General features: G+C 41.6%; 2 protein-coding genes across 5 annotated transcripts in view; both read left to right on the top strand.

Annotated features, from left to right (window-relative positions):
- Positions 1-3,474, top strand: part of TMEM87A (transmembrane protein 87A) — a 46,175-nt gene extending 42,701 nt beyond the window's left edge. For all 4 annotated transcript variants that reach the window (XM_079768893.1, XM_079768891.1, XM_079768892.1 and 1 more), the window contains exons 19-20: positions 31-61; positions 2,215-3,474. In XM_079768893.1, coding sequence (XP_079625019.1) covers positions 31-61; positions 2,215-2,256 — 73 coding nt within the window. In that variant the 3' untranslated portion in view covers positions 2,257-3,474. The remainder of the gene's footprint in view (positions 1-30; positions 62-2,214) is intronic.
- Positions 3,475-5,413: 1,939 nt separating this feature from the next.
- VPS39 (VPS39 subunit of HOPS complex) overlaps positions 5,414-13,589 on the top strand; it is a 48,403-nt gene continuing 40,227 nt past the window's right edge. The window contains exon 1 of the mRNA XM_079768475.1: positions 5,414-5,670. Within this exon, the coding sequence (XP_079624601.1) occupies positions 5,598-5,670 (73 nt within the window). The 5' untranslated portion in view covers positions 5,414-5,597. The remainder of the gene's footprint in view (positions 5,671-13,589) is intronic.

Genomic DNA, 13,589 nt, shown 5'->3' with positions numbered 1-13,589 from the left:
ATTATTCTATTTGGTGTTTTCTCTCTGCAGAGCACTTCCAGCCCTTCTTGATTCAGACGAGGTTAGTAATCAAATCATGTGCATAAAATATGGGTCTAGTGACTTAATAGGGAGTCATAAGTTCTTTGTTCAGGGAGATTTTATTTGACTCAGTAAGAGTATGATTGAAAAGGATGAGAACAGAAATACTAACATTAGAACTCAAATATTCAGGAGGGTTTACTTTCTGTATATGTCCTCCTTTTCCAAAGTTTTATGGTTGGACTTGAGAATGTCTTTGATTTGAGTAGCAAATAACCATACTGTCCCACTTTCTACTTCCTTTGTCTTTAAGAAATTCAGATTTAACCCTTAACTTAATCTTGGAAAAAATAATAAAAGGATTGAGAAAGGACTATCATAGACCAAAGCAAAATATTAATTATTTTAAGTTACCTGTTATTCATTATTGTCTATTCAACTATCTCCTTCATATATTAAGGATTATAATTAGTATCTCTGATGTTTACGTTAACTTTTAAAAATATATTTTCATTAATTTCAGAAAGGAAGGGAGAGGGGAGAGAGATAGAAACATTAATGATAAGAGAAAATCATTGATCGGCTGCCTCCTGAACGCTCCCTACAGGGGATGGAGCCTGCACCCTGGGCATGTGCACTGACTGGGAGTCGAACCATGACCTCCTGGTTAATAGGTCTATGTTCAACTACTGAGCCACATCAGCTAGGCTTACGATGATTTTTAATCTTAATATGCTTCCATACAATTCATCTGGAAGGCTTCACAATAATTGACTGAGTTAATGGGAACTAGTTCTGGACATGTTCTGAATATTGGGTTAGAGTCTTTTGGTTTCAGGAAGCCTTTTGAGCACACCAAAAAATTATGGTGAAGAACAAATAAAATGACCATCTTAACAGTTCTCAAATGCAAAGTGTTAACTATATGTGCATTCTTGGGCAACAGATCTCTAGAACTTTTCATCAATGTAATTTTAGTGAGTATAATCTATACTTAAAATATGGTAATAATACAAATTGGTCGGGACGCCGTCACATAATGACTGATCAGGAGGGTGGGGCAGCGAGCTACGAGTGGCAGAGAGCTACAGGAGGGCGGGGCAGCAAGCTACTAGTGGTGGAGAGCTACACGAGCGGCGGTGGGCTGGCGGTGGGCGGGGTGGCCAGCTGAGGCAATTGGCAGTGAATTACTCGCGCACGGATTTGTGCGCAGGGCTACTAGTTTCTTTATAAGGTTACTAGAGGCCCGGAGCATGAAAATTCATGTACTGGAGGCGGGGAGTCCCTCAGCCCGGCCCGCCCCCTCTCACAGTCCGGGAGCCCTCAGGGGCGGGAGGTGACGCCTCATCACACCTCTGCTGCTGCCACTGCTGGCAGCGCAAGCCTCAGCTGGCCTTGGTTATTACCTGAGCCTTGGGCGACCCTGGGTGGTTAGGCACCCACCATAGGCGGCCCTGGGCGGCTGGGCAGCTGCCATCCGAGGCTTGCCTACGCCTCAGGCTGGGGCGCTGAGGGGACTAGAGGACTCTGGAGGCAGGTGCCTGGAGCGGCCGGACCTGCTTGGGGGTGGGCCCGGCCATGCCGTGTACCTGCCACCCCAGCGGGGCTGAGGGGACTGGGTGCCGCTGTCTTGCCACCATCTTTGAGGGTGTGGCAGTCAATTAGCCTGTTCCCTCCTTATTTGCTATGGGCGCCACCATCTTTGTTGAGGGCGTGACAGTTAATTAGCATATTCCCTCTTTATTAGATAGGATACCGTAGTTTGTTTATACAGTTCTGTATTTTTGGACACTTAATTCTTTCTAGTATTTTATTATAATTCTGAGTTGCATTAGAAATTCTTGTGACTAAATTTTTGCCTACATCCCTGACTATTTCTAAATCAGAGGAGGTACACATTTTTATTAAAGTTTAATCTTAAGTAAATAGTTGTTTTAACATCTTAATTGACTCTAAAACATGCAGTTACTTTTGATTTGTGGTTTTATGTACAGAGGCCTAGAGCTTTTGACTTGGTTAATCTTGTGTGGGGTCTGGATAAATGATTAGGAATCATCTCTCCTAAGTATTTAATGAACATAAACAAGTACTTGCAGGAAATGCCTGTGTGCCTCATCTATATAGAAGATATTTGGAATGTAGACCATTTAAAATTAATGTATTTTGAACAAACCTTTTTATTTTTTTCTCTAGGAACGAATGATCACACACTTTGAAAGATCCAAAATGGAGTAAAGAGTGGGAAGATGTGCAGTTGAAGATGCTAGCACCTGGGAAGAGATCATCTGTCAATCCTCTGCACTGCTCCATGGATTAAAGGAGCAATGACATTCTGATCTGTTCCTTGATCTTTGTGCATTGGAGGTGGCGAGAGGTGTCAGAACTAGAACATCTTATTGAATGATGTTCATAGGATGAAAAAATTCTACAAGTTTCTTATTTACAACATTGATGCCCCATTCCCTCCCACACCCTCACATGGATGTTGATGCAACTTATGTGTGTTCTTCCTGAACCTTCTATGATGTTTAAATTGTTTAATCTGTCAAACTAAAAAGTTCAACATCTTTTAAAAAATGTGACATCACCACCATAACATGTAATCTCCAGGAGCAACTGCCTGCAATTTTTATTTATTTAGGGAGTTACATAGGTGATGGGGAAATTGTTAATTATCTTTCCATTTCCTGGGAAGCGAAGGTTACATCTTGCAGAGGTAGTTTTGAGGAAAAAAAGTCCTTATGACTTGAGCCATGGTTCTACCAATAATTAAAAGATAGAAAGAAAAAAAAAAAGAGAGCGAGGGAGAGAAAGAAACTGTTACAGTGTAATTCAGATCATTTTAAAAAGCAAAATCAAGTGCAATTTTGTTTACAAATGGTATATATTAAAGATTTTTCTATTTCAGATGTACTTTAGAGAAAAATATTAGCTTAACTCTTTTGACATCTGCTATTGTGACACATCCCATTGCTGGCAATGTGGTGCACACTCCAGAACTTTTAACTACTGTTTTGTAAGCCTCAAGGCAACATTGCAGACTCCAGACATTGCTTTGTTTGCCTTCATTCACTGGGTGTTGCACTAGATGTAGCGAGGCACTCCATCTAAGTGCTTGTGAATGAGCACCCTGTTAAAAACTCTAATTCTTCAAAAGCAGGAGCTAATACAAAGGAAACAGTTCCTTCTGGTTTAAGTTTTGCTGCATGAAGTAGTATGGAGACCCTGGACTGCTGCTCATTCTTTAGGGTAAACGGTTCTTGTATCTGGTGTTGGTTTAGAGACTGTTTATAAGAGACATCACAAGGTGATGGGATTCATTTGAAGCACTCTATTTCTGTTTTAATGGTTTTGTCTACTTTTGCCTTCCAAGAGTTTTGTTCTACATAGAAAGTTCATGCCGTTTTTTTAATATAAAAAATTTTAACAAAATTAATGTGTTTTCTGTCTTTTATTTTTTACTTTATCTAAAATGCTTTTTTCTCCCAAACTCTCATAGGATTTTCCTTCCATGGTTTTTATTCTGTAGCGTCTTCTTACTTGTTGAAACCAATAAGCACATGACCACAATCTTCACTAACTAATACTATAGTGAAAGTGTTTACATTTATGTAACATTTATCTACAGCTGTTTGTGGTGTGTTTTTTAAAAATATATATTTTTATTGATTTCAGAGAGGAAGGGAGAGGGGAGAGAGAGAGAAACATCAGTGATGAGAATCATTGATCAGCTGTCTCCTGCATGCCCCCCTACTGGGGATTGAACCCATAACCCCAGCATGTGCCCTTGACCAGAATTAAACCCGGGACCCTTCCGTCCACAGGCCGACACTATCCACTGAGCCAAATTGGCTAGGGCTGTATTTTGTTTTTGTTTTTAAATCACTAAGGCAGTATCTCTAAGAACCATATGAGGAATTGACTATATTCTTAGATTAACCCATTACAAAGGGCTGGTATAATTGTCATATGCTTCTGTTCTTCCATACTAAAACTTAGCAAGTGAATAATAGTCAGGATAGTTGGTCAAATATTTTTTGAGGCTGGTTATAAGAGACATCACAAGGTGATGGGATTCATTTGAAGCACTCTTATTTCTGTTTTAATGGTTTGGTCTACTTTTGCCTTCCAAGAGTTTTGTTCTACATAGAAAGTTTATGCTCGACTTGAGACCAGGAAAACCCCCCCACAAAACTATTGTGTTAAGCAGAAGTTTATAGATGTAGCCTGGGACCTGATAATTCTTTTTCTATGGCTGCTTATGTGATTGTATATAGTGTATCATTTTTTTAAAGAAGGCATTCAGAAGGAATTTATAGTATTACACTGACCTGTTACCTTATAGTTTACATTGTTTATTTTAGTCTTAGCCCTTGGTCCTGGAACTACAGGTATTATTAGGCTTTCTTCCAGTATAGCAGCTGGCAATTCTAAATTTTCAAGGTGTTCAGTTTCTATGGTAAAAATCAGACAACATAAGGTTTGTTTAGCAATTTTTTTACTTCTTGAAAATATTTGATTATCAGAAATAGCATTTGATAAAGATCAGACAGTATTCCTAATTTACAATGAAGAAACTGAGATTGTGTAAAATTAAAATGATCAGGCCATTTTTAACTCATCATAGACTCATCCTTTTTTTCTTTTATGTTTTTGCTTTAAACCAAAATGCTTAATTTTATGACATACCCTCTGTTTTCTTGGGGGTAAACTACCAGATACTGATCATTGCAGTGCTTCTCACACTTCCAAGTGCACGGGCTCACCTTGGGGAATCTATTAAACAGACTACTGGGCACCCCCTCCCCCATCCTGCCACTCTTCAGAGTTTCTGATTAAGTGGGGCGGGAATGAGGCCTGAGACTCTGCATTTCTAACAAGTTCCCAAATGCTGCTAGTCTAGGGACCACCCTTTGAGAACCACTTGCTTGGAACACCTTTAAAATGTAAGGGTAAGGCTGTGATTCTAATGGTAATACTAAAACTATCATTTATTGAGTGCTGTGTTAAGCATTGCTAAGAGCTCACAACGCTAGATAGGTACCTAAAGTCATCGTTTTGCACATAAGGAAATTTAAGTCCTTGGGAGATCACATTTTTTAAATGTCACAGCCAGTTTCCTAAGTGGCAGATCTCGGTCCCAGGTCTGACGCCAAAGCCCGAATTCTATAATTCCTAATCCTATACTTCCACCACCACACTAGACTTCCTCATACAGTTCTAAGATTCCATCATTTTCCCTCCTCTTTAAGCCCATGGCTACTCCCTAATGGAGAAGCTCTAGGCCTAGGGTGAAATGGGAACCTAAGCTTTGGTGCAGTCCTTAAAGGTGATTTCAGAACTAGGGCGGAAGGGGCGGGCTTCGGCTGCGGAAGGGGCGGGCTTAGGCCCCAGGAAGTCCGGTGTTGATGATGGCTCTGCTGCTGCCCAAAGGCCTGTAGTTGGGGTCTCCGGCCAGGTCCCGCTCGGCCCTTTCCTTAGCGCGGTTCTCGGTTCTGTTCACGGCCCGGCCCGGCCCGGCCCGGCCCTCTCATTCGCCAGAGTGAGACTGTCCAGGCGAATCTCTGCTCGCCGCCATGCACGACGCCTTCGAGCCGGTGCCGATCCTAGAAAAGCTGCCTCTGCAGATCGACTGTCTGGCTGCCTGGGGTGAGTCGGAGGAGCGAGGGGCCGAGGCGGGGGCAACGCGGGAGCGGCACGGACCTTTCACCAGCCTGGGGACGTGGACGGGCGTCTGGCTCTGTCTGTGGGCTCCGGTCGGACGCCGTCCGAAAGGGAACTGGGATGAAGGGGTGCAGAGCATTGTAGATTGCGAGGGCTCCTAGGACGATCCCCTGGGATCCAAGCATTTTGGGGAGGTTCCGCCTGCACTTGCTCTTGGGGCAGAGTTGGAGGTTGAGCTTTCCTTAATTGTGCTCAGCTTTGGCTTATTTCGATTCCCAAGAAGTCTTTAGTTTGGAGGCACAAGCAGTGGGAAGTTTTCAGGTTGCCAGGAACTTGAGCTTATCTGATGATTGTGTTGTACTGGTTTGGGGGGAATAAGTGGGTGGGTGGCGGGGGGGATGAAGGAGGGGGTTTTGAACAAGTTAACACCGCATGCCATTTTTCCCTCAGTGATCATTCATTGTTCACTTCTCATTATTGTAGGTAACTCACGTTGTTATTTAAACTCTTAATCTAGCCCAGCGATTTTCAACCAGTGTGCCACAAGAATTTGTAAAATATGCACTACCTGACTATTTATTTAGTCAAGGGCACCGACCTTTTTTCCCTTAGATTGTAAAAAATAATTAAAAAAAGAACAGCCAGCACAACAATAGCTGTCCGGGAGTGAATGAATAAAAATTGTACCCATTTTTGGTCAGATCAGCAAAAAAACAAAGTTTTTGGTGTGCTACAGAATTTTAGTAATTAGTTTGTGTGCCATGAGATGAAAAGGGTTGAAAATCGCCGATCTAGTCAATTATGTGATTGACTAGATTGCAGAGGTAGTTTTGATTGCCTTATATTCAAGTGCCCAAGTTACCTTAACTCTGTAGGTAGAACTTTATCATTCCAGGCTGTCCTGAAATTTAACCCATAAAAACTGGCATAAGCCTCTTGGGAGTGGCCAGTGCAGAAAACAGGGTCAGACAGCTCTTATCTCTTGTATACTGTATAATAAAAAAGGTTTCAGCAGTCTAAACTTGGACTCTTAACTATGAACATTATGACTGGTTGTGTCTAACAGCCCCCAAAGACCAAACTGAAATAATTTCAGTTTTTTCTGTTAATGTCCAGGTACTAGAAATCAAGGACTATAAAAAGGTAGCTCAGAACCCTTAATCAGATCTTATACTGTGGGCCTGGTAGGAATCTCAGTGGTGGCTGGCATTTTATGCATCATCTTATGGACAGTGCCACCCAGTCAGCCTTGCCTGTGATGGGCCTGGTGGAGTCTTGGTGGTGGCTGGCATCTTATGCATCATCTGTGGACAGTACCACCCAGCCAGCTTTGCAGAGTTCTTCACAGCCTCTTCAGTAGCGTGCTTTCACTACAGATCTTCATGTTCATGTACACCCCTCCTGCCTTTAGCAGCCCTGGGCCTCTTTAAAATCGCATCTCCATAGTAAGCAGTCCTAGTCCTTTGGGTTGAGGAGAGAATCCTTCTTCCTCCAGATATCTCAAGAAGGCCTTCATTTTCTGTCGTTAAGTGCTCTCAGTAAGAATTTAAAACTTTAAAAATGAAAGGCCTGGCACTGCACAAAGGGATTCATTCCCCTGTTTCTTCATCAAATATGTATTAAGTGCCTACTTAGACCAGTCTCTCCGCTAGGGACAGGAATAAGGGTAAGACACAGTGCCTGTGCTTCTAGGACACACAGTGGGGGACAAAGACATAAAGCAGATTATGATACAAGATAAATGATAATAGACATGCTGCTTATTAGGAAAACATGGAGGAGCGGTACCCAACCCTGCCTAAGACTTATGCTTCTGAAAAGGATGGGTGTAGTTGCTTCCCACACTCTACTTAGTTTGTCACAATGTGACTCTGATACCCTGTGGAACTGGTAGTAAACATATCTCAGCCTCTCTCACCAACAGCACTTTGTCACAGTAAAGATTCCCTCCCTGTACCTGTGCTTTTCAGGAAGACAGGTTTGAAATAGTAGGTAGCTTTGGACCTGCCTTGATCTTCCACCGAACAGGAGATATGCCTGTTGCCTACTAGGATGTTGTGGTAGGTATTGGGGCTACAAGAGGCCATTTACCGCCTCTTGCCTCAAAACTGCTTTATTTTCAGGCTTTAGCAGCAATCAGTATTGCTCTTTCTAGTCGCTACCCCTTTTACCTGATGTTCATCCAGGAACTTGCAGGACCAGACAGTATTCAAGCTAGAAGATGTCTTCAAGACACCATCATTTCTCTTCAGAAATGGAAATAAGGAGGGCACTGATGATGATGACCTCTCTAAACTCCAGAGTTGTAGAATCCAGCTGCCTTTTAAGCATCTTCATTTTGGGTGTCTAGTAACATGGCGAGAAAATTCTTGATGATTACACTCTCCCAAAACGTACCTTTCCCTCATACCATATCTCAGCACATGCCTTTTCTGTTTACTCATTTGGCTAAGGCCACAAGCCTTGGAATCATTCTTGACTTCTCCTTTTCTCTTATACACCACATTCATTCCATTAGCAAATCTTGTCTGCTCCTCCTCCAGAATAAATCTAGATTCCAGTTATTTCTTTCCATCTCCACTTTTTCTACTCTTGATGAGGTCACCATCCTCTCTCATCTGAATTACTATGGTAGTTTTCTGACTGATCACCCTGTGTTTGCCATTATGCTGTTTTCAGTTTTTTATCCACATAGAGGTAGAGTGATCTTTCCAAAACTTAGCCTAATTACATCTTTTCTCTGCTCAAAATCCTTCAGTAGCTTCCCATAACAATTAGGATAAGTTCCAAAGTCCTTACCGTGGCTGGCTACGCCTGAGATGGTCAGGCCTCTGGTTTTACTTCCCTGACTTTATTTCCTAGGCTCTTATCTCTGAACCTGTCCGGTACTAGTCACACTGTCTTGTTCCATGAACAGACAAGGTACATGCCTACCCCAGGGCCTTGGCACTCACTCTTTCCTCTGCCTGGCACTCCCTTGTCTTAGATGTTTCATGGCTCATTCCTCATTTCATTCAAGTCTCCTCTGAAATGTCACATAAATCAGCAAGACCTTCCCTAACTATTCTGTATAAAAGAGAATGCTATATCCATCATTGTGCTATTCTCTTATTCAGTCTTATCATTCTTTCATCATGGATTGTCATCTAATGCTACTTTATATATTATTATTATTGTCTCTCTCACTCCATCTATACTAATAATAGAGGAATATATAAATTGGTCGGGACACCGTAACGTAACGACCAAACAGCAGGGACCTAGGCTGCATGGTGCCTGGTCAGGGCGGGGGATTTCAGGCCGTGCCCCCTGCCCGGCGGAGCTTGACGGGATTGGAGCCGGCCGGGTATGGGTCTCCTGCGTTTTCAAAGCGCGTGTGGGTGGTGGGCAGGTACTTGACTCTAGGTCCCGTGGCACACCCCAAATTCTGACAGGAGGGAGATTTTCATATACATTTTACTAATTTTCTTTCATCTCTGACACTTCTATTATAGAGAAAGGGCAAATAGCAATATTAAAATATTTCCTCTTAATTAATTCCCTTTTAATGTGCACGAATTTTGTGCACTGGGCCACTAGTATTAGAATATAAATTTCTTCAGAGTAGGGACTTTGTCTTGCATATCACTTTATTTGCAGTGTCTAAAACAGTTCCAAAGGCCCAATTGGTATCCATTAAGTATTTGTTTAATTAATAAATAATATTATTAATGGTAATAGCTTCCATTTATTGAATGCTAATCTATTGAGCTTTTATAAATAATTTTGCAGAGGAAGAACCTGAGAATTTTAAGTAATTTTTTCAAGATCATGTATCTAGTAAATTATGGCTGATTCTACAGCCTGGTTCCCAAACTTTAATGCATATTCAGAGCCTGTTAAAAAAAAACACACACAAAAAAACACAGATATGTATGTGTGTATCTGTATGTGCATATACACAATCATATTTGCTTATATTAGCCAAAGAAACAATGGGAAAATAAATCACAAACTACTAAAATGCTTACCTATAGTGGAAGGGAGAGAATAGTAGAGTGGACAAGGATGGAAGCTAGATTTCTTACAGTTTTACCTTTGGAACTACATAGATATCTAATGTAATAAAATAAAATATAAAAATACAAATTTCAGGGCACTCACCCCTGCAGAATCATTGATGCGGGATCTCTGGACGCAGGGCTCAGGAATGTGTATTTTTAATAAGTCCAAGTGATTCTGCTGTGGCTAATCAGGGGCTTATGCTTTCAGAAACACTGTTCTTTGCCCTATGACCTAATGAAGGGAAGTGACCACCAGCTTATTCCCTGCAGTGGCCAGCACTGGGCCAGGAATGGAATTGTTAATTACATGAGGTTGTACGGGGTTGTACTGCTGGACAGATCTTCAGTAGGGTAATTATGAGCAAGAAGGGCCAGCCTTACTTCCCAGGAGGGATCAAGTCCAACCTTGTGTCTCAGAGTTAGGCTGTCAGGAATTTTCTAGGGCTCACCATCACCTGTTTATACATGTGTTACTTGTTTGTATAGTGCATTCCACTGTCTGATGTGCAGTGTTGCATCTCAAAATGGACTGTTTACCCTGTGCTGTGCTTGCTCTGCGGGCTCTTCATTCTCTGTGTTTTGCATGTAAAGCTGTGTTACATGGCGACATGTCAATAGAACGTGAAGGCCCAATGTGGCTCAGGTCCTCTGGCCACCTGAGTCCCCACTGACTTCTGTAACCAAATTAAGCCTCTTCGAGGTTCTGTGCTGTTATTACATTTTCCTTATACTTTGAGGATTAGGAATGAGTATGTATATAGTGCTTTTACTATTTAAAGGAAAATTGTTACAATACTTTCCATATAAGATGAAGGTATTTTTCCATAACACCTCCAAATGAAAAACTTAAAAGGGTTAAATAAAATTTCATTTCAAAACAGCCCTGGTTAGTGTTACTCAGTTGGTTGGCATTGTCCCATGCACTAGAAGATTGCTGGTTCAATTCCCTGCTAAGGCATATGCCGGGATTGTGAGCTCCATCCCAGGTGGGAGGGTGTGAAGGAAGCAGCTGATCAATGTTTCTCTTTCATCAATGTTACTCTCTCCGTCTCTCCCCTCATCTCTCAAATCAATAAAAACATATTAAAAAAATTTTTAAAATTTTTTTCAATGAACTTATCAGACTCCTTTTGATGACCAGTAGAGTAGACATTTGGTAAGAGCCATGTATTGGCAAATAAATATTTCAAAAAAAAAAAAAAAAAAAGGAAAATGGGCTCTCAAATGTCATGCTTATGAGTTTGCCTTCATATTGTAGTGGTGCAGCTTCATGAGAATTTAAGCCCCAGTGGAACAGCATCAGAGATCTGCTATAAAGTAACACACATGGAAGAACATGTGGAGTGAGACCAGTTGAGGACATCTATCACAGGGGTCCCTGGAGAGACGATGAGACAGGGCTGTTGGGAGGTACTTTGTAGAGGGAGCATGATAGGCCTTGCAGACCTGGTGGAAGGTGAGGCTGTTAAAAGAGAGAAAGAAAAACAGGAGCTGGCAGGTGTTTGTGGGGCATAGTGAAGAGGAAGGATTATGTTGGCCTTTTGGTTATAGATATTTATGTATGCTATAAGAGAATTTTTTAAAAAATCACACTTCATTTTATTTATATTTGAAATATCAGTGGGTTTCTTAAAAATTAACTTTAATATTACCAATTGCTCATACAGTAATATCTTTTACAAAGCAAGCACTGTAAGCTGAATTATTTTTCTACTAGAGGCCCAGTGCATGAATTTGTTCACCAGTGGGGTCCCTCAGCCTGGCCTGCGGGATCAGGCCGAAACCAGCTCTCCAACATCCCCCGAGGGGTCCTGGATTGCGAGAGGGTGCAGGCCAGGCTGAGGGACCCAACTGGTGCATGATTGGGGCCTGGAAGGGACATGGGAGGTTGGCCAGCTGGAGAGGGACAGTGGGAGGGCTCTAGGGTGTGTCCAGCCTATCTCACTCAGTCCTGATCTGCCGGACCTCAGCAGCAAGGTAACCTACCAGTCAGAGCATCTGCCCCCTGGTGGTCAGTGCACGTCACAGCAAGCGGTTGAGTGGCCTTAGCATATCATTAGCGTATTATGCATTAATTGGTTGAATAGCCAACCGGTCAACTGGGCACTTAGCATATTAGGCTTTTATTATATAGAATGTTCTGTTCCAACATAAATCTCCAGCATTCCATTAGAACTAGTGTTATTTCTGATTTCGACTTATGTCATTAAGAGCACACTGTGTTTGCCCAGCCAGCATGGCTCAGTGGTTGAGCATCAACCTATGAACCAGGAAGTCACAGTTCCATTCCTGCTCAGGGCACATGCCTAGGTTGCAGGCTTGATCCCCAGTGTGGGGTGTGCAGGAGGCAGCCGATCAATGATTCTCTCTCATCATTGATGTTTCTATCTATCCTTCTCCCTTCCTCTCTGAAATCAATGAAGATATTTTAAAAAAATAAATAAAATGCACAATAAAAGAAGACAGAATCACTTTCTTTTTCTGGAAGACTAAGGACATCAACCTGGAAAATGTTCCTGAGGTGGCTCCTGACTCGTTTTTATAAATATAACCACTGCCTTCCTGACCACCTCTGGCCAACACCCACCCAGTCTTTTGCTGTGAGACGCCTTACTAAGTGCATCACAGCATGTGGTTAGGTCCTGACTCACATGCATATCTTACTACATGTGTGACTCTGGACAAATACTTGTCCCCAAGGCCTCAACTCCCTCACCTATAAAATGGGGATTTATAAAAAGGACATATTTCAAAGGATAGTCATGAGGATTAATGAAATAACATTAATGGTATGTGCTCAGTACTTTCTGGAATACAGTGCATGCTCAGTCTATTTGTACCATTATCCAGTATTTTATTTTACAAAAGAGCAAGAGAGTGTATGACTGATTTCTGTTACAAGATCAGAAAGCTGAGGAAGTATCTGTATGTGCTTATCTTCTCTTAATGAGTTAATATAGATCTGTCAGGGTAATTATTTAAACACTTTCAGAGCCTCTTTAGTTTTACTATAAACCACTGTCTCCCAAAATGAGGCCCCTGAACCAACAGCATCAGCATCACCTGGGAACTTCTTAGAAATGCAAGTTCCAGGGCCCATTTCCAGACGTATTGAAAAGGAAGCAGGTCAGGGCCCAGCAATGTGTTTTCACAAAGCCTCACATGATTCTGATACACACCAAAGTTTTAGAACCATGGCCCTCGACCATCTTTTTTTTAACAAGAGCTTTATTGAAATGTAATTCACATACCATACAATTCGCCCATTTAAAATGTACAATTCAGTGGTTTTTAGTACGTTCACAGAATTGTGCAAGTATCGCCACAGCCGATTTTAGAACATTTTCATTACCCTGAAAGGAAACTCCGAACCCATTAGTATTCATTCCGCATTTCCCCCCAAGCCCACCAGTCCTAGGCAACCACTAATCTCTATCTCCACAGATTTGCCTAATTCTGGACTTTTCATATAAATAGAATCATAAAATATGTAGCCCTTTTTGTCTGGCTTCTTTCATTAGCATAATGTCCAGTTCTTCCCTGATACAGCATGTATCAGCACTTCATTTCTTAATTTCCGTTGTATGGATATGCTACATTTTGTTTATCTCTTCATCAGGTGATTGACATTTGGGTTGTTTCCACCTTTTGGCTATTACAAATGATGCTACTATAAACATTTGTGTAAAAGTTTTTGTGTAGATGTATGTTTTCATTTCTCTTATTTATATGCCCAGGGGTGGAATTGTTAGTTTATATAGTTACTCTATGTTTAATCTTTTGAGGAACTGCCAGACAGTTTTCCAAAGTGACTGCACCATTTTATATTCCTGCCAACAATGTATGAGGGTTCCAGTTATT

This window comes from Cnephaeus nilssonii, assembly GCF_951640355.1.
Source record: "Cnephaeus nilssonii genome assembly, chromosome: 4".
Lineage (NCBI taxonomy): Eukaryota > Metazoa > Chordata > Mammalia > Chiroptera > Vespertilionidae > Cnephaeus > Cnephaeus nilssonii.
The sequence above is the reverse complement of the archived record's forward strand: the minus strand, read 5'-3'. Positions and strand labels throughout refer to the sequence as shown.